The sequence below is a fragment of the Phymastichus coffea genome, unplaced genomic scaffold (assembly GCF_024137745.1).
Source record: "Phymastichus coffea isolate CEN01 unplaced genomic scaffold, Cenicafe_Pcof_1.1 PCOF00028, whole genome shotgun sequence".
Classification (NCBI taxonomy): Eukaryota; Metazoa; Arthropoda; class Insecta; order Hymenoptera; family Eulophidae; genus Phymastichus; species Phymastichus coffea.
The window spans coordinates 3,381,917-3,405,408 of NW_026706839.1; the positions used below are offsets into that span (position 1 = coordinate 3,381,917).

General features: G+C 48.1%; 4 protein-coding genes and 1 long non-coding RNA gene across 7 annotated transcripts in view; 2 read left to right on the forward strand and 3 right to left on the reverse strand.

The window, feature by feature from the left end:
* Window positions 1-40: 40 nt before the first annotated feature.
* LOC131675686 (lysosomal proton-coupled steroid conjugate and bile acid symporter SLC46A3-like) lies at window positions 41-8,463 on the reverse strand. The gene is made up of 6 exons (XM_058954763.1): window positions 7,449-8,463; window positions 3,886-3,987; window positions 2,751-2,888; window positions 2,360-2,443; window positions 1,996-2,152; window positions 41-1,615 (listed from the first exon to the last, which is right to left on the reverse strand). Exons 1-6 carry the CDS (start codon window positions 8,371-8,373, stop codon window positions 1,393-1,395), a joined length of 1,629 nt encoding a protein of 542 aa, XP_058810746.1. The 5' UTR covers window positions 8,374-8,463; the 3' UTR covers window positions 41-1,392.
* Window positions 2,054-2,694, forward strand: LOC131675689 (uncharacterized). The gene is made up of 3 exons (XR_009303097.1): window positions 2,054-2,180; window positions 2,274-2,483; window positions 2,585-2,694. It is a non-coding gene; the product is annotated as an uncharacterized LOC131675689 (long non-coding RNA).
* Window positions 8,464-12,744: 4,281 nt separating the features above from the next.
* LOC131675688 (uncharacterized) lies at window positions 12,745-15,515 on the reverse strand. Of its 2 annotated transcripts, none has more exons than XM_058954766.1 (4): window positions 15,405-15,515; window positions 14,550-14,749; window positions 13,941-14,084; window positions 12,745-13,787 (listed from the first exon to the last, which is right to left on the reverse strand). In XM_058954766.1, exons 1-4 carry the CDS (start codon window positions 15,409-15,411, stop codon window positions 13,701-13,703), a joined length of 438 nt encoding a protein of 145 aa, XP_058810749.1. In that variant the 5' UTR covers window positions 15,412-15,515; the 3' UTR covers window positions 12,745-13,700. The 2 variants fall into 2 exon arrangements, with proteins under 2 accessions (XP_058810749.1, XP_058810748.1); XM_058954765.1 differs by having other exon boundaries at window positions 14,550-15,011; window positions 15,405-15,495.
* A 1,972-nt stretch (window positions 15,516-17,487) lies between these two features.
* On the forward strand, window positions 17,488-19,625 carry LOC131675687 (DDB1- and CUL4-associated factor 13). The gene is made up of 6 exons (XM_058954764.1): window positions 17,488-17,815; window positions 17,986-18,386; window positions 18,472-18,788; window positions 18,869-19,169; window positions 19,249-19,412; window positions 19,487-19,625. Exons 1-6 carry the CDS (start codon window positions 17,746-17,748, stop codon window positions 19,569-19,571), a joined length of 1,338 nt encoding a protein of 445 aa, XP_058810747.1. The 5' UTR covers window positions 17,488-17,745; the 3' UTR covers window positions 19,572-19,625.
* Window positions 19,626-19,753: 128 nt separating this feature from the next.
* LOC131662746 (myb-like protein AA) overlaps window positions 19,754-23,492 on the reverse strand; it is a 138,808-nt gene continuing 135,069 nt past the window's right edge. For both annotated transcript variants that reach the window (XM_058932638.1, XM_058932637.1), the window contains 2 exons: window positions 23,116-23,287; window positions 19,754-21,494 (listed from right to left, as the gene is read on the reverse strand). In XM_058932638.1, coding sequence (XP_058788621.1) covers window positions 21,285-21,494; window positions 23,116-23,287 — 382 coding nt within the window. In that variant the 3' untranslated portion in view covers window positions 19,754-21,284. The remainder of the gene's footprint in view (window positions 21,495-23,115; window positions 23,288-23,492) is intronic.

Genomic DNA, 23,492 nt, shown 5'->3' on the forward strand with positions numbered 1-23,492 from the left:
TTATAAGGATGAAGTTATAAGAATTCATCATTATTCTCGAACAAAATAAACTTCTTTTTTTATTAAATTTCAAAACAATAAATTAAACAATTACGCTTATCGTCGTTCCAATTATTTTCACGCTCTTTTTCTAGTTTACAATAGAATTCAAACGCTTCAGCTGCGTCGTACAATTTTACTGAATCAAATATTGCAAAATACTTGATAATTATTATTAACGATTATTCCCCTCTAAGACACTACTACAATCCATTTAAGTACAATGCTTTATTTACAATAAAATCTACGTACTAGTAATTTCATAGTTGTTTTTGTTTCTAAAATGTGATGCCATCGTTTATTGTAGTAACAAACAATCGCAAACCGAAATGAATGTTAAAATACACAGTATCAGAAAATTTATTGAGACAGAGTAATCAACTTCTCTTTGTTTTCGTTGAATTAGGTATTAAAAACGATTCGAAAAATTTGTTCGAAACTGTTACTGGTATTCGTTACTCGTATTCGCTTAAAAACGCATCTAAAAATATATGTCATATGTCATGTACCGTTAGTATTCAGATGTGCGCGTATTTGCTAAATATTCGTTATCATCTTTAATAATTTACTTTCTCTCAAAAAGGACATCACCTGCTGCGTGTCCTCTTTAAAATACTGCTTCTGTGTTATACATTTATAATTGTCGTTCGACGGACAGTCTTGTATATACATATACAGATTGTCGAGTTATTTACACAATAATACTATATCACGTAACATTAACTTTAATATTGCACTTGTAAAAGATAATCGCATCTTACTGCTATCGATATATTGGCAAACGAGTAATGTTACAAGGCACGCCGTTTCAACGATTATATAAAAGAACTTCTGGTCATCTGAAAAGGCATAGCTTCATGTGTGAAGTATGAGTAGTACGATTAAAAGAAATTTGGACAATGCGAGTCTGCTGATAACTCGCACCAAACATTTGCTTACGGAGATAGAGAACGATCGGCAAAATATACTACAAACATTCGACATAGCTTTCGAGATAAAACTGGGAATCAACTGTTTACGAAATCTGCGTACTCGTGAAAGTCTTCGACATGAGAATACAAGCATACTTGGTCGTGTGACTTGAAAAGAATCTTGCGCACGACCAAATCCCCAATAAACATGCCGTACTTACGATCTGCGTGGCAGAGGTGTCTTTTCTATTTTCCAAGCGCAATTTTTTCGCAAGCTAACGACAAGCCCACACGCAGGCCGTGAACATCATTCAGAATCTCGGATTGCTCGCAAGCTCGTCCGGCCCGTTACCGAACGACCTCGTAAATATTTTTTTTGGCATTTGTCGCGCGACACACGACATTCATAGCTTTCGCGCAAATAGTATTATAGTCGTAGTGATCACAGTTTCTCCGATTCGAAAGCCGCGTTGTCGATCCCTGCCTCCACGGCTATCGTCTTCACCGAGACCTTGTCGAGGCTGAGGCCGTTTTCGACTTTACTATTGTCCGGCTCCGCCTTGCTCGTCGGTTTCGTGGCGTCGATCTGCTGCTGCTGTTGCTGCTGCTGCTGCTGCTTCTCGCGATCCAATGCGTCGTCTCTTCGGTGCTCCATGTACAGCCACCTGAAGCATTCAACGATACATACGTACGAGCTTGCCAAGCGGATGGCGATCGCGTTGAAAGAGCATTGCAAATAAAAAGAGAAAGAGGAGTAAAAAAGAATCCTCCCCGCGAAGAATGCCAACGACACGCGGGCCAGTCGTTGACGTCGAATTTATGGCTGTTCCGTTGAATAATCCGAGCTTTGATTGACTATTACGCATTTCGTCTCTTTTGGAACAAGGATAACGCGAGTTATCCGCGGTGCGGGCAATCATAATAAATCGCTCGTTGCGACGGCCAGCGCGTGTTCGCGCAGTTACGCGCGGCTCATCAATTGAATTTATTGTTTCAAGGAAATGTGTGTGTGCGTGCGCGCGCGCGTGGTAAAGGTGAGTCTTACAAGAAGGCGACAACGCCGGGAATCATCAGCCCACCGCCGACGAGGAAGAACGTGCCGGGGAAATTGTTGACTGTGGCTGCGTAAATGGAACTGTACATGGGTCCGTAGACCAGAGGAACGATAGCCTCGCACACACCAAACAGCGAATTGACTTTGCCTGTGGAGGAGAACAACAAGTCGTCGACGTAAGTTGGAGCTTCGATGGAAAATTACAATGATAGGCGACTGCACGACTCGATAACAAGGCTGCAGTCGCTCTCGCGCCATTCTATTTTCAGATCAAACTCACGAGACGAGGGAGTCTGATTTGCCTCAATTGCCGTGCACGTGCCGTTCGATTAAGGTAGATACACCTGACACTTACCCAACTCGTCGGGTGGAACGAGCTTCGAGGTTATCGAGCGCATCACGATGAACGACGTCCCGTTTATTATCTCCACCAGTGGCGCTGCATGAAAACACACATACATCCAATTCGGTTTAATCTGGTATACATCCAATGAGTTTTATGCATTACACTCCTTCGTCTAATGGGCTCATTTTCAAATCAATTTTTTTTTTTTTTCGCTTGCTCTCTCTCGATTGCCAGTTCAAACTAGTTCTCGACGTCGTTGTTCACTGCCAACATTGATCGAGTTTGTTTTCAACGGTCCAAGCGAAATATCGCAAGCGATTCCAAATTCAAATAGATACGTCGTGGTTATCGCCGAACGAAATTCTTTCGAGAACAAACTTGCAGTATCAAGTGGACTTACCCAGGTAGATCATCCAGTCGGTCGTGGCGAAGGCGTAAACGATACTAGCGAGTATTTTGCTAAGGCAGCTGAGGGCGCCGAGCAGGGCATCGTCCATTTTGAAGAAATGGCTAAATACTCCCACGGCGAACAAAGTACCTGAGGAATTGTCCCTTGGAATCACATTCTTTTATTGCTCGGCTTTGGCCTCAACTCGGCATCGCGATCAATTCGCTCGTTCTCGATGGCGATCGCTGAGAGAAAGTCATAGCGCGGTCTATCCAGTTTTCGGTACTCGGTCGTTCGATCTCGCAACGAATGCCAGCCGATTAGCGGGTGATTTGTCGTCGCCGCCGCCGCCGCCGCCGCCGCCGCCGCTTCATAATCGGATAGAGAATGCAGTGACGCGAGATTATCCGGACGCCCGGAACAATAGAGCATAGCAATCATCTCTCCGCGAAATATCATGCTATTATTTTTACGAACATCGCGGCACTCGAAAAATATACGCGCGTTGTAATTTGAGCGTCAAGTGCGCTTTTGCCGGGCGTAGAGGTCGCATAAAATGAAAATAAATTACAGTATTAAATTGACGCTGCGGAATGATCAAGGAAGTGAAAAAGATCATCAAAAACTGCACGGTAATTTAGCGTGACTGGTAGAAAGGCAGACGCGCATTATCTTTACGTAACAGTGATTAAAGCCGAGCGTTATGGCCAATTTTACATCTTATTGAATTTTCAAAACGGCGCGAGCGACCTTTCCTTTTAATCCTTCCGCGCAAGGTGTGCGCTCGATTTCAAATTTCAAATCCAATCGTTTCAGCGGTTACGCTTTCCAATTAGAGCTACTTCGGCCACGCCCGCTCCTCAAGATCGCGCGACAATATTATTATAGAAATTAATTATCACTTTTCGTGGAGGTCGATAATATCGTACAGCAATGAGCGCGCGTAAAAAGCTCGTCGAAAGACCTCCGAGTTTTTACGATCGTGCGGAAGGAGAACAACGAAAAAAAAAACAAAAAAAAACAAAAAAACAAAAAAAAACAATGTAAGTGATATCGCGCGAGCGGGCGCGGTTTCTTTATTAAATTATAATTATTCTTTGCCGGGTGAACAACAAATTTTCCACGCAACGTGTTCGCTCATGCTTACCTACTAAATTAATTACCATGCCGTACGTGGAGAAGAAGCTGAATTGCACCTCGTTCCAATTGAAGCGATATCTCGAGAACAAATACATCACCGACATTTCGCCTGAAAACCAGAATTATCTTTAGCGTATCGCGTAAAAGTCAGCGTCGAACGATACGTTGCGCAAGCCGCGCGAAGATTCACGTCGAATAAACGTAATTTGCCGGCCGCAGGAGCCGACAATCCATTACAAAATCGGCATCGACATCTGTAAATTCAAGGATTCGCGATTGTTATCGCTGGAAAATTTACAGCGCCAATTTCGAAACTCATTCGCTGCCTCCCTACTTTTTACCCGTTATTTATGCTATCAATTATCTTTCTTACGATAGACATTTCTAGAGAGAAAGAGGGGGAGAGCTTTTTCAAGCAAGGCATTCCAATGGTGAAAAACATCAAATCAACGGTACTCCTTACGTTACACCGACGAACATGCACTTGGTCATCGCCGGAAAACATCCGGCAGGGGTTTTCGAGCGAATTTTCGGTATTCGCGAGTTTTACGAGAATACACAGGCAAACGCGTGTACGCGTTGGACTTGTGGCAAGGACGCAAGACTACCTCGCTCTGATTATTAACGCCAAGTCGGCCAACTTCCGCCAACGCAAGTGGATCCGCGAGCGAGAGATGCGCGTCCCACAAGCCGTGGTTACATTTCCAATTCCGCAAGCTCCGCATTCAACTGCTCGTCTCGACGTCGTCGATTCTCCTGCCGACGGAGGCTCGTACCTCGGTCCAGGCATTTTTTCACACGCGCGAACGAGCCGCCTTCGATGGCTCTTCACTTCACGCGCAGAACTCCAAATGGATAATATTACGCATTTGTCGTCGCGATCTGCATCTGCCGAGCGTCCACATTGCCGCTCGTCCGGTTGCTATCTACGTCGCGTTTTTCCTCGTCGGCGTCCTAGTCGCGCGACGTCGCGGACTCTCAAAAGCGAATAAGAAAGGCGGCTTGAACGTATGTCCGACAAAGACGTAGGTAACAAAGACCAGTGGACGTTATCCGCGAGAAGAGCGAGAGAAAACTCGCGCGCGCACGGAGTGCAAAACAAGCAGGAGCAGCGCGTTACATCATCGCCTCCGGTCTGTATCTCTCTCTCTCTCTCTCTCTCTCGCGCGCGCGCGTTCTTGGTCGGACGCACACTCGGGGCGTACGGCAACTAACTCGCGCGCGAGCCTAAGGTCGTTATAGCGGAATCGCATATCTGCGCTCGCTAGCCGTAGAAAGTAGATGCCACGGCGATTTGGCGCACGCACTCACTTTTTTCTCTCTCTCTCTCTCTCTCTCTCTCTCTCTCTCTCTCTCTCTCTCTCTCTCTCTCTCTCTCTCTCTCTCTCTCTCTCTCTCTCTCTCTCTCTCACGCGCGCGCAGCCCCACCGCCATAACTAGGAAGCGCACTTGACCCGCACCGCGACGATTGTTCCCGACGCGCCACCGCCAGCGCCACCGCCGCTTCTGCGACTATCGTACGGCCCACGAGCTTGTGTGCGTCTTATTGCGTTATTTTTCTCTTCTCTCGTCGTGCAAGCTCTGCAACGGATCTTCGAGCGATAAACTTCCCGAAAATGCAGCCGTTGAGAAAGAACCAAGTCGGCGAATCGCTACAGATAAGTTAAATTGCGCTGCTTCCGGTGGCGGACAATGTTTACATTTCGAGCCGTCATTGAGCTGTCGGTCAACATTAAATGTTGATCGAATCGACGAAGGTGGAGTAATTTATTTTCGACGACGCGCGCTCATCGTTCAAATACTGGAGCGAGTTATCGCGAGGCGATCCGCGCGGGATTGAATTGTACAAACTTTACACGTGTACTCGACTGCTAATCGCGACGTTTGCAAAATAACCGCACTGGACACGTATCGTCGTAAACTGAGAAACGACTCGTAAAATGATTTGCATTTGGCGTGTGTAATCAACGTGTGCGATACGCCGAGATTCCGCGCACCAAACCCACGTGGAAACGCCGAGCGCAGCCAAGTTCACAAGAATTTCGAGTACTTAAACTTGACTGGCGTTAAAACAGCCGACATCTCTCTCTCTCTCATCTCTCTCTCTCTCTCGCTCTCTCTCTTCGCGGCGCATACTTAAACAGAGAACAGCATTTTCGCGTTATTTAAACTTGTTTCACGACGAGGCGATTAACGGTACACCGCTATTTCTCTCTCTCTCTCTCTCTCTCTCTCTCTCTCTCCTCCCTTTTGCCTGTTTTCTCTCTGCCCGCGAAATGGGCGTCAAGCTCGCGCCAAAGCTCGAGCGAGCGTTTCGCACATGACTGTTTTGGCGAGTGAACGACCAGCGAGTCAGCGGCGAGTCAAAGTATCCACCGCCAGGAATTTATAAAAGTTGCGGATATTTTTCGGACACGCACGGCAGGCAGCGGCGTTGCCGGACACGACGTGAAACCGGTTTATCCGGTCGCCCCGTGCACTGGCGCCCTGGTCCAAAAACGCACGCGGACCGCGCCGCGCCGACATCCGCGATTTCTCGGCGATTTTTCCGAAACCCCTTGGCGCGCTTTTGTCCGCGGTTGCCTCTCGCCTATGACGTCAGCGCGCGCCGCGCCGGCACCACCGAGCGGTCGTCCCGAAGCGTCCTTCGGGTGTGACAGTACCTGCCCGTGCGCTTATCCCGTTCGCGCGACCGATATCCGCCAATTGTCGGTTACGCGGGCAAAACATCCATAACAATTATAAAGCGTCTGCATCGTCTCGTTCGAAACGTTGCGACGAGTTCCCAACAAACGAAAAGGTTGATCGCGCGGAAAATGAAAGTATTCGAAACCGATGATCGGAATCGAGCCCGTTGGACAAACTTAACGCAATTCAAATTTTAATATCTTTCGATTGCTCTTCAAATTTAATTGGCGCTTCGCGATACTGCAATCCAAACAACACCAAGCCCACGGCGCACGAATATAAAAGTAACAAATCATTCGTGTAATGCCGTTACCGAAAAAAAAAGAGGGGTTCAAGAGCAAGGCCCGTGCTGCAAAAACCGATAATCGAATTGGCCATCGTGTTGCATTGACCCGATTTCCTTTCTCTCTCTCTCTCTCTCTCTCTCTCTCGGTTTTTCGTAATCACGCACACACGCGTTAGCGAAAACTCGCGCGCAACTTTTTCGAGCGGAAAGGAAAGTACGTGGATACACGCGGCACAGTTGAACGACACTCGATGACTTGTGTAATCGACGATTATTGATCGAGTGCCTTGGATATGCAGAAAACGACAGCTGCGGCGAGTTCTTCCGTAATTTTTCGCGAGGCGAGCCTGGCTGCTTTTTATCAGCGTCGGGTTCTCGAACTCGGCGATCGACAGGATTCGTTATTCCAACCGAGAGTGCGAACGCCCAGCGAAACGCTCGTCAGTGGCCGAAGAGGCGACGGCGCATCGAGCTTTCGGAGCGAGGTTCGGCACGCAAATGTCACTACCGTTAGGAGTGCCGAGGCGAGTGTCGCGCGCGTCCGAAATCGGTCGCGACGGGGCCGCCACTGGGAGCAGGAGCGCACAGAGACTCACCGTACATGGGTCCGATGAGCACCATGACGATGAGCATGAGTACCATGACGCGCTGCCTGCGATTTCTGGCGCCCTGCTTGAAGGCTACCCGGAAGGTCTCCCGCACGTGCCTGAGGGCGAAGAAGTCGGTGAGCTCGGACCACCAGCCGAGGCCCTTGAGCTCCGAGGCGAGCTTGGCGTTCTTGCGCAGCTCGATGGCGCGCGGCGCCTCCCTGATGACGAGCAGGCCGTACATGAAGCTGAACAGGTAGCAGCCGGCGGCGATGCCGAAGACCCCGTAGAAGCCGATCTTGACGTAGAGCACGCCGGAGAGCGCCATGCCCACGGGCACGCCGAGGCTGAGGAAGGAGTTGACCACGCCGACGCGTACGGTGCGCGACTCCACGCTGGTGATGTCGCCCATGTAGCTGAAGGTGCCCATGATCATGGTGAACCAGCCGCCCGTGAGGGCCGGCCAGAGCGCCTCGAACACGCCGGCGGCCTCCATGGGCAGCTCGTAGAACCAGTAGGTGCAGGCGATGAGCGACAGGCTGGTGAGGAACTCGCCGACGATCGGCAGCATCATGCAGGGCTTGCGCAGCCCGGTGCGGTCGCTCCAGGCGCCCATGAAGACGATCAGCAGCGAGGGGAAGAACGACTGCAGGGCCGTCTTCCAGGTCTGCATCGAGGCGACCAGCTGCTGCACCGCCGTCTCCTCGAGCGCCAGGTGCGTGGTGTTGCGCGCGGCCAGCGACGCGCACACCGACTCGCCGTACTGCAGGTTCACCTTGCAGGCCTTCTCCAGGTTGAGGTTCTGCGTGGCCAGCGACGCCAGCACGCTGGGCATTATGTAGAACGCGACCATCGGCTCGACCGTGATGTTGTCGAAGAGGCGCGAGCAGCGCGCCCGGAAGCCGGCCCGCGGCGGCGTCGTCGCCGTCGTCATGCTGCCGAGCGAATGGGAAAGAGCCGCGAGGAGGAGCGAGCTGTTCAGGCTCCGCTCGTGTGCCCGCGCGCTGCCTCACTGTTGCTGCTTGGGCTGCTGCTGCTGCTGCCGCTGCCGTTGCGAGAAGAGAGAGAGAGAGAGAGAGAGAGAGAGACAGACAGACGCCAACCCTGCTGCTGCTGCTGCTGCTGCTGCTGCTGCTGCAGTAGGATCCAGAGGAGGAGGGGAATCACATACACGCACCGATAGTGCATACCCCTTTCGCTGCTGCCGTGCCGCCGCTGCCGCTGCTGCTGTTACAGACTTTTTTCTCGTCCTCCTCTCTCTCTCTCTCTCTCTCTCTCTGTTATTCAATCGCTCTTTCTCTCTAGCCTTCTTTGTCTGCGCGCACGGCGGCGACAGGTGCTCTCGCGTGCAACCATTCGATATGATATTAAAGCCATATTTACGCGGCGATCGCCATACCTATTTTAGACCTGAATATGCGCCGATCGCGGCAGATTATTCTCGGAAGGGAAAGCCTTTTTTATCGCGCCCGCCGGTAATCAGGTTTTCAATTAGCGCAAGACAGCGCTCGCTCGCTCGCTCGCTCGCTCGCTCTCCGAAATAACGCGTTGAAAATCCGATCCGCTTCGGCGCGCCGATAAGCCGGCGTTACGCAACGCGCCGGTCGCGCTCGTCCGCCGGCGATAGCGCAACGAAAGCCCGATCCGAGAGAAAGTGCATCGATCGCGCGCGCGCGCCTCGGGGCCGCCGCCTCTTCGCTGCCTTTTTTTCGCGTTTGCACCTTGTACGTCACGAGATTCTCAAGGTCGCGAGCGGTCGCGAGCGCTCGGCCCTGACCTTGACTCTCTCTCTCTCTCTCTCTCTCTCCCTTCGGCGTGCGGTAGCAGCGCTACGAGTGTGCCGCGGCTAGTACAGTGCTGCCGGCGATAATTCGCTTTCAGGGCCGACGTCACCGTCGTCGTCGTCGTCGTCGCCGAGTCGTCAGCTCGCCCGCGATCTCTCAATAGAGCGCGTCTCTGCAATTTCTGCAGCTGACCAAATTGCTTCCGTCTCGCGCGCGCGGAAGACAAACGCGCCGGGAGCAGTTTGACGACCTTGCCAGCTCGGGATACATATATACAATGTATATATATGAACTTGTGAACTTCATTAAACTACGCCCTCGCAAGTAAGGCGTCATTAGACTGCATTAGCGAGAGCCGCTCTTCGCGACGCGCGCGCACGTTGTTTTCGTAATTGACATGTTGATTGTGCAAGTGATGGATGCATCTGTCGCGTTGTGCCGTAGGACCAATTTTCGCTAGTTGACATTGTCCTTCGAGACTCCCCCTTCCTTGGAGATCACGGTCAAGTTTACAGAGGCGCGAAGGCTTTTCAATGGTTCTATCTCCAAACATTCGTCCGTGTCGCATTGTTTCGCTTTATCTTTTATCGTTTTTTTTTTTCAATCTCGTATAAGATTTCGAGCGACAAAAAGACAAGCGATCCGCTGAGATTTGAGATTTAGTACCCTTTGATCGAGCGCGCGTCAGTTCTGACTTGCACGTAATTAATATCAGCGAAAACGGCGAGCCACCGATCGCTTTCGTGAGACTTTGGTTGGTCCTTCGTACGAGCTTCTTTTTCATCAAAATGAATTTCATCGCGAGCGACGAGCCAACAGCGGAGGCTCTTTCTGGGAAAATACAAGCTAAATCAAGGATCATTTTGTCTCTTTAATCGCGACAATGAGTAGTAAAAGAACGAAAGGAAACGAGGCGAAGAAGAAACTGGCGGCAAACAAGCACGCGAAATCGAATACTCCAGTAAGACGGCTGCGCATATACGCGTACACACACATACATATGTATAGGTAGGTGTATAGCGAGCGAGAGAGAGACAGGAGGTCGAGCCGTTATGTTTATCAGCGCTGGATGGTCGTCTAAAAAATCAGCTTTCGAGAGCGCGCGCGCGCGTACTTTCGATTTCTTCGAGAGCCGCCTACCTGCGCAATATATATACTCGCGCGCAGTCAGCTCCGTGCACGCGCGCGCGCGTATACATAGAAGGATGCTGCAGAAGAGTTTGCGAGCGCAACAAAGCGAGAAAGAGAGTAGTAGGTATAGTAGTCGAGGAAGCGCGCGCGCGCGCGCGCACGCTACTCCATACGCTCGCGCGCGAGCGAGTCGGAAAGAATGCGCGCGGAAACCTGTTTCGAACCCCACTATGCACTTCTCTCTTTATACTCGGCTACTCTATGATTGCCGCTCGCTCTTGCGAGGTGGATGTTGTTGTTGTTGTTGCCGCCGCCGCCGCCGCCGCACGCAGGAAAGAGGGAGGGCTTTTTCTGCCGGCGCTCTGCTCTTGTTGAGAGAGCAGAGCGCGAGGGGAGCAGCCGGCGATATTGCGAATTATGCTCGCGGCTCTCTCTCTCTCTCTCTCTCTCTCTCTCGTGCACGCGCGCGCTCGCTCGCCCGATGCGATTGCCCAGGCATTCTCGACTCCAGCGCGCGAAAGCTCGGAAAGGTCGGAGCCTAGTCGATCGGTCGGACAAGCCAAGCGGACGGCAGCGGAGAACTCAGGAGGTGAGGGCTTGTCCCATTGCGCCTCGGGTGGAAACATCGGAAGTCTCGGTGCGAAACCAGGCCAGACCTGTGTTTCCGCTATTAATCGCGCGTTCGCCGGTGGCCGCGGCTATTTAGAAAGCCGACGAGGAATACCGACTTTATCGCGCCGATCGAAAGCGATCGGGATGAGCGAGAGAGAGAGAGAGAGAGAGAGAAAAGAGCCAAGGAAAATGAATTTTCTCGCCGCGAGGGATATTAACGCGCGGCAATAACGATTTTATTGCCCCGGGAGCAGCAGCGGACAGGCGCGTATACGACTCAGCGATGGCCCCGAATCGGTTTTTGCTCCGAGTCGCGACGCTTGGACAGGATGTTTGCGAAACGCCAGTTACGCGGCAAAAAAAATGAACAAATGAATAAAACAAGACAGAACGACGACGGCAATGTCATCGGCGAAAACGCGCGCGCTTTGGTTTTCTTTTTTTTTTTCTTTTTTTCTCTCTCTTTGGCCGCGTCGCGCGGGCGACGAATCGCAAAGCCGAGGCGCGACCTTGCCGATTTCACTCGCCGCGAGCACACTTTTCCGTCGCGGCCGCCGCGTTATTGCTAGTCGCCGGCGCGCGCGCGCGTGGGTAGCTCGTTCGCGGCGTTTCCGCGCTCTCACTCTCGACGCGCGCGCGCCGCGTACGGGCTTGTCCCGATCGCCGACGCGCTCGCTCGCGGCTGATAGATTTGCGAGAACGCCGCTGCGCGCTGTTTATCGGCGAGATGCGATTTATCGACTCGCTCGGCGAGCCAGCGAACGTTCCCTATCCGTGCGCTTTCTTCGGCAGATTTGTCGGGCGATAATTCAGCGCGATTCAGCGTAGCGACACGTCGACAATCGGAAGCCAACGTCCCGTCGAGTCTCTTCCGCGCGTAAAATTTTCATTTCATTTTACCGAAAGAACAAATCCGTCAATGACTTTTCTGTTCGTATTAATATTAGTCAGCCTTACGTGCATTTGCGTGCCACTGTTTTTCCGATCCAACTTCAGACGATTCAATAATCAATCAATTTTACAATCAATTCTTTGCTCGCAATGCACATTTGCGACTCGTATTCGGCTGCGTTTAATTTACATTCAGGGATCATAAATAGCTCGATCCTTCAAGACGAAACGAAAGCAAGAGTGACGATCGCAATGTCCAAAAGCTCAACGATTCCGTTTGAGCGAGCGCACCGTGGCGCCGATCAAGCCGACATGCTCGCAGACCTTGAGAACGTCGAGAACGATGGAAAGGATTAGTCTGGGATAAGCCGAGACTGCAAAACACTACAAAAAGAAAAAAGAAAGAAAAAAGAAAGAAAAAAGCACTGCCTCGATACGAAATCACTTTCACTTTTAGCCGGGGACCGATTAGCGCGATAGGCGCGCGAGAAACTCGCCTCGCTGTTTCGGGGACAGAGGCGGGACTTTTCTCATCTCGGCCGGCCGGCCGGCGCTAATGTCGGAGCCGCGGAGAAATTGTGAAAGCTCTCTCGTCGCGCCGTGGCAAACGGGTTTGCCGCTTTTTGCGCTCCCTCCCGCGAGCCTTTTTTTCGGCGGCCGCGTGGGCTGCGCCTGCCTCCAGGGCGGGGGGGCTTTCTCGCTGGCGCGCGACATTTTTGCGGGTCGCGGTGCGCAAGTAAAAGCGCGCGCACGCGCCACACCAACGTTTCCTCTCTTCTTGCCTGCACTCTGAAATTCTGTTTTCCTCGCTCGCACGCAAACTGTCGCTTTTTACAGACGCGGTTCAGGTTTTTATAGATTCGCAAATAAATCTCGACACATTGTTTTCCACATTTTTATGTAAATGGCTCAGAAACAAAAGAGACAGAAGGACATTCGTTGTCGTTCTTGCTTTTTCAGGCAAACTTTTAATAGCACGCCTCTCAGCCTATAATTTCACGGGCGTAAACATTGTGTCTCTCGGGATATTAATGTCTTTGTTTGTCCTGTTAAAGTTCAGCGGGTGGATGATTGGCATTACGCGAAATCGCACAACCATGACATACTTTATCATTTGCAATTGTCATCGCGCCATATGAAATTAATGGTGTAATGCTGACGTAAGATTGCTTATTTTGGGAAATAAAAATGGAAAATGATCGTTAGGCATCCCTTTCGCCATCGGCCAGAGTTATAATTGTCATGAATTAGCACTCGCGCGCGACGGGAAGTCAAAAATATATTCGTACATTGATCGCGACGCGATAGAAATAGACGTGAAATTAATGCGATACTTGATTATACGCGCGTGAATGATCCAAGACGTACTACACGTTTCGCTATCAAAACGTCATGTAATGATCTATACATTAACGAAATTCGCGGCAATCATGATAATGACTTCCTGAAGCCGTAGCACTTTGACTTTTTTTCACGTTCTTCGGGTGGATCATTTAAATAACGAACATTCCAGGAATGCAACCACTTTATAATGATTTCAAATTTCGTATACGTGTTACGGATAATTGCGTTCCGCGAGAAAGGCAGACGGTTCTTCAAGTCGTGAAGTAATAACTTACGTAAACACGCCACGGCGGGCATTGTGTATACATCTAAGACGAGGAAAAGTGAGAATTAAACTGCGCGCGATTTATATGTAAAATCGTTTAATGAAAGAAAGTCTTGGCAAACGACAATTTAGGCAGAGCGTTGGCGTCGGGAGGCGCGAGAGAGGGACAAAAAGAGGAATGGATAGTCCGCTGTCGACGATGAAATGCAGGAGGCGAATCGACGACGACGGCGATCAGTGCATGACGAGTACTTCGTAATCTCGGTGAGATATCTCCTGGCCGTCGAAGGGAATGTAGAGGCAGCCGTGGCTCTGCTGCACCTGTAACGAGAATAATCACAGCGTCATCCTCCGTCGCATCTCTCTGCCAGCGCATCCTCGAGCTTGCGGGACGCTGCCCTGCGCGCTCCTTCTTTGCCTTCATCGCGAGACCCGATGAAACGCAGCTTTTGAAAACGTTCAAGCGGAACGTACCTTGCCGATGGTTTGGGATCCCTCGTGCATGGCGCGTCCAACGTACAGAGGTTCGCCGTCCTGGGTTTGTCCGGCGATCACAGCGTTAGGAGGGATGTGACCGCTGCTGGCGAACACCCAGTGGAAGTCGCTTTTGGTGAGCACCTGCGCAAAGTGTCGAGCGCGTCAGTCGATCGCGACAGTCGGGCTCTCGAGTTGCGTAAGGGGATCAAGCTTCTCGAGCTCGATCTTGATTGTATCTGGCGTTCTGAAATGCCTCCAAATCGCATGCGACGACGACGGTAAACGCCGATCGGATCAAAGATACGAACGTATAAACGTAACGATATAAACGCGGTGGCGGTAAGTTTTCGAACAAGGCGACAAAGAAGAAGAAGAACCGCAAGCTACCGAGAGAGAAAAAAATCCGGCCATTAATCTAATCGCTCCGGCCAAAGAGGTAAAAATAAGCGTTATCGCGGCGGCCTCTTATCGCCGAACATCAAACAAAGATCGGCTGTCCTTCGACCACGGACGAGCGCAGCCGACGAGCGTTCGCTCGCGCGACGACGACGCGAGTGTATCCGGAGACCGAGAGTTTGCACAGGTGCCGGGCGCGACGGGACTGACCTCGAAGACGTGCTTGGCGATCTCGTGGCCGCCGTGGCACACGTAGGCGACGTTCTTCTCGGGGATGACCTTGGCGGGCAGCATGTCGCCGTCGTGGAGAGCGCGGCCCACGTAGATGGTGGCGCCGTCGATGTCCATGCCGCCGACGACGGCGGACTCGGGCACCGGCATGCCGGCCGACATGTGCACCCACTTGTATCCTGTGTCGTCGGAAGATGCAGGCGGATGGATTAGTCCCGGGCTCGAGATCGGCGGCGGGTATAAGCTTTGCGGTGACGGGATCGGATCGGGCTGCGGATCGGGCTGCGGATAGGGGTTCGGCGGCGGGTACGTGTTTTGCGGCGCCGGCGGCGGCCGATAATCCGGCTGGTGGTGCACGACACCAGTGTCGTCCGCCGAGCAACACGATCCCATTATTACTTTCGGATTGGGCGCACGTCGAGGCCGCGCAGCGCTCTCAAGCTGTTCGGGAAGGAGAAAACAGTGCCAGTTAGACGCGGGCTGACTCCTCGATCCGACCTTGCGCGACCGTCCGCTCGCCAATTGCCTATTGGCGATACTTCGAGTGCTCGCGCTTTTGTCTTATCGGCAGACTGCCAGCGGGGCCGTTCGCTTCCAAATTTCACCGATACAGATCCGAGCCGGCCGGAATGAAAATACAAATGAAAAATGGCAAACAAACGGCGCGTTTACGAAGCGGTCGCATGGCACTGATCTTGGCTACTTTATAGGTGAAACAAACCAATCGTGTCAAGACAAAAAGCCAATTCGACGGATGGACACGTCATCGAAATTCTATCGGACGAGCGCGCGAGCAACGATAAAGAGACGCGTTTGCGTGGAGGGGCTTCTTACCTGGCATTTTCCGCGAAGTGGAGCCGCTGAGGGGAATCGTGAAGAAGATACGCGAGCGTTACTGCAGTAAGCGTCGGCCGACTAATGATGCGAGCACCTTGCGTGGATTCGGTTAAAAAGCTCGCGGCCTTATCTTATCGGCGATGCCGTTTTTTCTTTTTCTGTCTTTCTCCGCATGTCTGCCGCGCGTACGCACACGACGCGTTTCAACTCCTTCCTGGAAAGGCTCGCCTTGGCGTGACGAACCGGCCGCAGGGCGGCAGCTCTCGTTTTCGGTGCCGCTGCCGCCGCGCCTGCGAACGATCGGCGCGCGAGGGGTGCCGCGAGCGCATTCCCGAGACGATTCGGGCGTCGTGTGCAGCGACGATGGGGGGATCGAATCGGTGCTGTCGCGATGCACAAAAAGGTGGGCCTCGTCGGTAGGGGCGTTGCGGCGGCGCTGTTACGACGTCCAGCCGCAACTCCGTCTCTCCCGATCGCGTTGCTCGGAAAATCGCTGCGGAACTGGCCTTCCAGATGCGGAATTCTTCCGATCGCGTGCAATCGTGCCCCGTCGATTAAAATTCACTACCGGCCGGAAGTGTCGCGAGGGACGTTCGACGAAAGTATACGAAGATGCTAGTGCTCCGACTCCGCCAATGATCATTAATAAATTGGCTTCGGAAAGATTATCGGTAATCATCGATCAATTCTAACGTGCTGCGCATGCCTTTGCTCAGCGTATGACGCAACCAATCATGTCGACAAGATTATAAATAGATAATAGGGAATAATAAAATGCGATCAACAAAATTGCCTATGCCCGTCACAATCGATAATTATATTTGACGCTGACAAGGGCCGCGAGGCTCGGTGATAACGCATGACAAATGCATATCGTATGACTAACGGCTAATTATTCGTTCGGAAATAAGTGTGATATAAGCTCGTGAAACTCGGTCACTCGTGGATCTGACTGGAACGCCTTCCTGAAAACAACAATATCACGTTTATGCATTTTTCGCGACGAGTCGACTTTAGTCGACATCTCTTATTTTCAGCGAGTACTTGACAATACTAATCAAATGCTTTTCCATCGTGGCATTTCATAAAATAGAGATTATAAATGTATTTTAGGGATTCCTTATTTTGTTTATAGTAACATCAATGCAACAAACGACAGTGATGTTGACGAAGCATTCGACAATTATTCTTTGTGTCAAATAGAAATCCCCATATTTTCGAGCTTCTGCTGAATATAGGTCTTATGGTCAACGCGTCACCAGACACACCCTACAGAAATTAGTCCAGAGCATTCCCTAGCGATATTGCTATGAGATTAGCCTTTATAAATGCATCGTCATGTTAGAATAAAATTTATTTACTTATCTTCAAGCAAAAAGCCGCAATTTGGTACCCACGCGCTACTAATACACCGTCGATAACCAAAATGTTCAGTACGTGTCTCGCAGGGTTGCATTGAGATGGAGCCACTAATACCTAATAATAGCGCAGCGAATGTCAATGTTCAATTAGAGGCTTTAATAGTTAGCATCCAAGATCAACTTTTTTAGAAAATTGATAAATAAATTATGCCATTAGATAGTTCATCGAATAAAACATAACTTTTGTTATTGTCATTTGTACGTTCGTCTACACTTTTTCGCTTATAATAAATAAAATGAGTATTTAGTGCTAGGCTCAGCACCCAAGATTGAATCGGGCAAATAATTATAAAAACCGGGTCTAAAAAATATATTTATAAGTTAATCGTTAGTTCATCTCATGAACTAACGGGCTCCAGAAGAAAATCGTCCTGTAGAGTAATTATTTAACGAATTATAAATAACAGTCTGGCCCAATTAAAATGGCGCTAGTGTCCGTAAGCTTTCATTTATAAACATAACGGTTTATTATTGTTTGCTAACGAAAAAATTGCTGAACCGGCAGATTTTTTCTAGGTGCCATTAGTTCACGAGAAGAACTAACGATTGACTTATAACTACATTTTTTAGACCTGATTTTTATAATTATTTAGCCAGATTTAATTGGGCTCAGCATCCAAGACTCATTTTATTTATTTTAAACGAATAATTATAGACGAACTAACGAATGACGATAAAAATTGTTTTTTATTCCATCAACTATCTAATACATAATTTATTTATCAATTTTCTAAAAAAAAGCTGATCCTGGATGCTAACTTTCAAGACCTGGTGATAGCCAACTATCAACTGTGAAGTATGAACAGTGAACACTGTGAACTATTAAAAGGAGAGATACGTAAATAAACACTCACGTGTTGCCAGAATGATTAAAATTATTTACCAAACAGTTGATCAATAATTATTTTACCATCATCATGAAGGTGAAGGTGTTATCGCGTAATCCAGATGAATATTTACGAGAAACTAAGCGAGACATTTATAAAGGTAAATTATAGCTTTGTCCTCGTCTAACCTTAAATTCCTTCGTAAAGTTAAAACTGAAATTTTCAATGGTATCACTACTTTGTTTTATGGTAAATTACAACGGTAGCGTCACTAATATATTTTCGTGCCATCGGAATTCTATTTTACAAAATTAAAGTTAATTTTATTAGTCCCCAGAAACTACGATCCTGTGCTGCATCCATTCGAAGCTCCCCGGGAATATACACGTGCTCTAAATGCTGTAAAGTTAGACAGAGTATTTGCAAAACCATTCATTGGCAACTTAGAGGGACACAAAGATTCTGTTACTTGTCTCAGCAAACATCCAACAAAACTGCAAATACTGTTGAGTGGTGCCTTTGACGGACATGTGAAAGTATGGAATTTGCCACAGAGGACATGTGAACGTTCAATTCTGGCTCATGATGGAAATGTCAGGGGAATTGCGTATTCACCTGATGGTGAGCATTTTATTACTATTGGTGATGATAAAACAATAAAAACATGGAAATCAGAAAAGCCAGATGATGAGGATGAAGAAGATTTACCCATCAAAACGATAATTAGCAAGGTAATACTGCATTTACTGATTATGTCATTGCACTATAGTAATAAAATAATATATTAATGTTTGACAAGTGAATTGGTTTTCTCAGACTATAGTTACAGGAATAACACATCATCGGCTTGCTCCAATGTTTGCCACATGTGGAGAAGTGTGCGAAATTTGGGATGAGGCTACTAGTGCACCTATAAAAACTTACAAATGGGGTGTTGATAGTTTACATGACATTAAATTCAATCCTGTACAATCAAATTTACTAGCTTCTTGTGCCAGTGATAGAAGTATTATTCTTTATGACACAAGAGGAGTTGGACCTTTGAGAAGAGTAAAAATGAAGTTAAGAAGTAACAAATTATCTTGGAATCCTATGGAAGCATTTATATTCACTTGTGCCAATGAAGATTACAAGTAATTATTGTTTTTTATTCAATTTAATGAATTAATATATAATTTTTATTATAAATATTAACTAAATTTTATTTTTATAGCTTATATACGTTTGATACTCGTCAATTGAAGACTCCGGTTAATGTTCACATGGACCACACAGAGGCTGTAATCGACGTAGACTACAGTCCAACTGGTAAAGAATTTGTAGCTGGAAGTTATGACAAAACCATTCGACTGTTTGAAGTTAACAAAGGTCACTCCAAAGAAATTTACCATACAAAACGTATGCAAAGATTAACGTGTGTTGCATGGTCACTCGACAATAAATATATAATAAGTGGTAGTGACGAAATGAACATTCGAGTTTGGAAAGCAAGAGCATCAGAAAAATTAGGAGTTGTAGGTGTAACTTGTTATCTATCTTGTGAACGAAATTCCAGAGAAGTAAAGTAATTCTCTTCGGTTTTATCCTTTTTAGTTGAAACCACGAGAACGAGCTGCACTGAACTATAGTGAAGCACTGAAAGAGAAATTCGCAAGTCATCCGCAAGTTCGACGTATTGCACGACACAGACAAGTTCCAAAGCATGTTTACAACGCGCAGAGCGAACTACGTACTGCACGCGAGAAGATAAAACGAAAGTACGTAACGACTTATCTAATTGCCACTATAATTTTGGTAAATTTCTTTGCTACAAATATGTATTTATTTTCAGGGAATCCAACCGACGTATACATTCGAAGAAAGGGGCCGAGCCTTTCGTTGCCGAGAGGAAGAGGCACGTCATTTCGGAGGAGTAACAATATTTTTCCATTTATAGTCGTCATGGTTATTTGTAAATTATAAATATAATAAAATCTTTGATAATCAAATTGATCTATTTAGTAGTTTCTATATCACGGGATTTGGAAGTAAGGAAATAGAGTACAGAGCAGCGTTATTTAATAAATAATTTTATTATTGAAATTATACGACGCATCAGTATAATGATTTTTTAGAATGTTACAAATCTGAAGCAGCAATCAATATCCAGTTTAGCGTAGATCTGCGAATTCTGTGTTATATCGATTTTCATTTATCATCAAAGTACTGCAAACATTTTAGTACAAGAAGATAGTGGTATAATGCTTTTTTATTTTTTTGTATAACTGCTATTTATGTTTTTAGCGGGGTCTCTACCTCAGCACTACTGAACACACTGGTATCCTATTTCGTCAGTTTTAACATTAGTAATTTCTAGTTTTAGCGAGTCTTATAGTATAAAAGTAAAAAAAATTGGCAGTGCACTGGACAGTGTTCTGTGACTTGAGTCAGCCAAATAAAATGTTTGTTTTATTAAATTATTGGATTTTCATGAACTAAATTTATTCAAATAGTTGGTGAATCAAAAATTTAATATTTTTAAATGATGCAAAAGTTAACGGATAAGTTAATAGTGACTCTCAAACGCTTTGGCCTAAGCATTTTTCTTTTCGGCATAGCTGCAGTGGCTAAGGATTTTGAGACCTCGGATAATACATGTAATTTGTTGTCACGTTCAAGCTTAAACTGCGTGTATCTATGGATATTATTTATGATATTTTTTTTGCTCTCTTCGTTTTTGTCTAACGTAATTTTTGTTGTCGGGCGCGTCTGAGAAGCCAGAAGTTCTACTGTTTTCAGGTAAGCGAATGGACAACATATGAATTTATATAGGAATATCAGCCGAATACCAAAAGTAGTAGCAACTTGGCTGGATTTTCATACTTGCCGCCCGATTCAAATATAATCTAAGCGCACGACTTCTGTACAAGACTAGGTTACTCGAGCGATAATCGTCAAGAGTTGCCAACCTGCTATTTTTAGTTTTTCAGTTCTCTCACTCTTAATTAAATACAATCGACATCGCATAACAGTTATCATAATTTATATACAATATCAACACACCTTGCATCTTTTTTGTTTGTTTAGTTAGCCGTACCTTATCGATACGTGACAATTTGTTTTTGTTGGTTCGTTTCCTACACCAATGACTGACGTTGACATGTTCGTTAAATTTGAATATGATGCGGAAATTGGGTCGAGTGTCAAACGACGCCACTCGACGATAACACGAACAGAAAACAAATCTTGAACAATGTCTTGAATGATCGAAAAATAACAATCATATTCATCGGGACAACGTAAAAACAGTAGTCGGACGTCGTCAATAGTCTGCTCAACGGTAACGAATTCTCCTACGCCAACCTTTCTGGGCTTCAGCCCGGAAGTAAGAGCAAAAATTATCCTTCAACGGCAGAGAGATGTTTGATAGGATGCGAACGGTTGAATAGACATTTTCTCGGACTCCCAGGCAGCAAGGGAAAAAGAACAACAATGGGGGAACGAAAGGGCGCTCATGCAGCAGGCGGTTGTCGACACCAGCTATATGAATAAGCTACATTGCGAAGAGCCTACGATGGTTCGCTTAGACTGCTGGCAACTGACTTGCGACGCCTGCAGCCTTATCCGAGCGCGATTAAATCGCTTTTCATTTAGACATTCAAGTCGGCCATCATTTTGCGAAAGTCTGCTAGGGTATTGTAGTCCGGGTCGGAGTCGATGTCGGCAAAGTCCTTGCTCGAGTCTGCCTTGACGAAGCTGGGATTGTAGCGGCTCAGCGACAGAGGACATGGCAGCAGCTCCGGCATCACCGAGTGGTGCGTTATCAGCGACGTCAGCGTTGTAAACTCCTTTGTGAAGCCCTGCAACGACAAAATCGACCGTTAACTTTGGAAAGTAAACAAGACGTCGCTTGATTTTCGTTGGTCCGCGTCAAGTCAGCAGACGACACCGGGCTTGACAAACGAGCGGGCAACGGATCGCGATTAAAAAACCAAAAAAGCGTAGTAGATGTAGGTGGGGCGGGAGGGCAGCTTTTCACAGAGATTCGAAATTAAGACTGTGGAAGCGAAGCGTCGCGCTATCTCACTCGTGGTTATCGCGCGAGTCAACTGGCTCTCCGCGGCTCGGGTCGCGGCCAATTAAAAATAAATCGCTCGGCCGAAACGAGCGCCCATTAAAACTAAATCGCCCGCGAATCCTTATTACAGGGCTGTACTCGTAAATGCTAGCCCGCTGGCGGCGGCGTAATCCCGAGCGCGCGGCCAGCGAAATATAACTGATCGGCGGCATTGCGCCGTCGACGCGCGTCCAAATCATCAAGTGCGCCAAGCGAGAAGAGGCGCGCGAAAATCCGGAACGCCCTTTCAGACGAGCTACTGCTCTCGTTGCCCGAGATAGCTAATCCTCCGAGCAGGCGAGCCGCGCGCGCGCGGGAATCTCGTGAAAGCAATTTAAGAGACGAGGCCGGGTAAACAAATTGAAAATGTGCGCAAGTTTTCCCGTGAGAGGAGCTTATTAGAAATGATTTTTCGCGCTCGGCAGCGAGAAAAAACGAGGGCTTTTGACGGATACACCTACAGCTATTTTGCGTTTAATCGCCCAAGATGAAAGTTTCTCATATTTATGGGGCGCCCGTGCTCTCGAGAGACGGCTTTATTGAAATCTGTAATGAATTTTTCTACCTTGTGTCGCTCCACTTTACGACGCGCGCTCGTTCGCTCGTGCTTTTTACGTCACGCGTCACGATTTTGTTCCGCGGCGAAATCTTCGCTCTCCTCTTCTTTTCCATTTTTTTTTCTTCATTTTTTACTTTGTTTCATTTAATTTTTTTTGCTACCCGCTCGAGGCGACATTTTAATGGCAAATTTTCGATTAGCTTGACAAGCTCTCATTTGCGCTGGGAAATGTGAAAAATTTACAATGGAAAGTGCGCTCGTATTTTTTGTGCGTTTGACTGTTCGCGCTACTCTGTCGAATGTACTTCTCTTTCATTATATTGATGCACGGAATATACCTTTTCATTTGACGAAAGAGCTTTTTTTTCCATGTAAAAATGTTTCATCTCGCGAAAAATCGAAAAATCTCAGAGAGAAGGAGAGAGGAATGGAAAATTTTCGAGACGTCTTTCGTTAAAAACGGGAAAAAAAGGTCAAAAGCTTCAAAGTGACCGAAAAAATGCATACTTCACTCTCTCTCTCTCTCTCTTTTCGCCAGCAGTAAAAAGCCGTAGCGGCTAAAATCCGCAGCAGCGAAATGGGTCTTTCTTAGGCTCCTTTATGAAAACAGGAAAAAGCGAATCCGTAACTAGGCGACCTTAATCCGCGACGACAAAGGGAAGGCCGACACATGGACACGCACGCGCGCGTCAGCAGACGACGAGCAAGAGAGAGAATAACAGAGTGAGAGAGAGAGAGAGAAAGTACTCGGTTATCGGACTGATGCAGCTTTCGTACGGGGGGAGCAGGGGAACGCGCAACGTACCTTGATCTTGTATCCTTTGGCGATGCGCATGATGAGGTAGTGAGCAATGCCGCTCGGCTGAAAGTCGCGGGGCACTCGCAGCGACAGCGCATAGCAGCCGGGTTTGCTCGTGCTCTCGCGCACCATGAACGCGCCCTCGGGCTCTTGGCTCAACACCTCCAGCGTGATCTCTCTGTGAAGAGGAAGGTGCGTCATTAGCGGTCCGTGTGCGCGCATCAATCGAGAGCCGCGCGCGAGCGAGCCCCGATCTATCTACCCGGCGAAGCTTTCGAAAGTTTTATGAGTTTTTATGGAGCCCCGCCTCGGCGACTCGGCTCGCGCTCAACTTCTTTGCCCGCCCCCGCGCAACTTCCTTAACTACTTTCTCGCGCAAAGCA

Coding starts and splice junctions, on each gene's coding strand:
- LOC131675686 (XM_058954763.1), bottom strand. CDS start 8,373: ATGACGACGGCGACGACGCCGCCGCGGGCCGGCTTCCGGGCGCGCTGC. Junction 2,153..2,359: donor CGTTCCACCCGACGAGTTGG/GTAAGTGTCAGG, acceptor TCTCCTCCACAG/GCAAAGTCAATTCGCTGTTT. Junction 1,616..1,995: donor CCCGGCGTTGTCGCCTTCTT/GTAAGACTCACC, acceptor TGAATGCTTCAG/GTGGCTGTACATGGAGCACC.
- LOC131675688 (XM_058954765.1), bottom strand. CDS start 14,963: ATGGGATCGTGTTGCTCGGCGGACGACACTGGTGTCGTGCACCACCAG. Junction 14,085..14,549: donor TCGCCAAGCACGTCTTCGAG/GTCAGTCCCGTC, acceptor CACTTTGCGCAG/GTGCTCACCAAAAGCGACTT. Junction 13,788..13,940: donor GATCCCAAACCATCGGCAAG/GTACGTTCCGCT, acceptor TTCTCGTTACAG/GTGCAGCAGAGCCACGGCTG.
- LOC131675687 (XM_058954764.1), top strand. CDS start 17,746: ATGAAGGTGAAGGTGTTATCGCGTAATCCAGATGAATATTTACGAGAA. Junction 17,816..17,985: donor TAAGCGAGACATTTATAAAG/GTAAATTATAGC, acceptor TAATTTTATTAG/TCCCCAGAAACTACGATCCT. Junction 19,413..19,486: donor CGCGAGAAGATAAAACGAAA/GTACGTAACGAC, acceptor ATTTATTTTCAG/GGAATCCAACCGACGTATAC.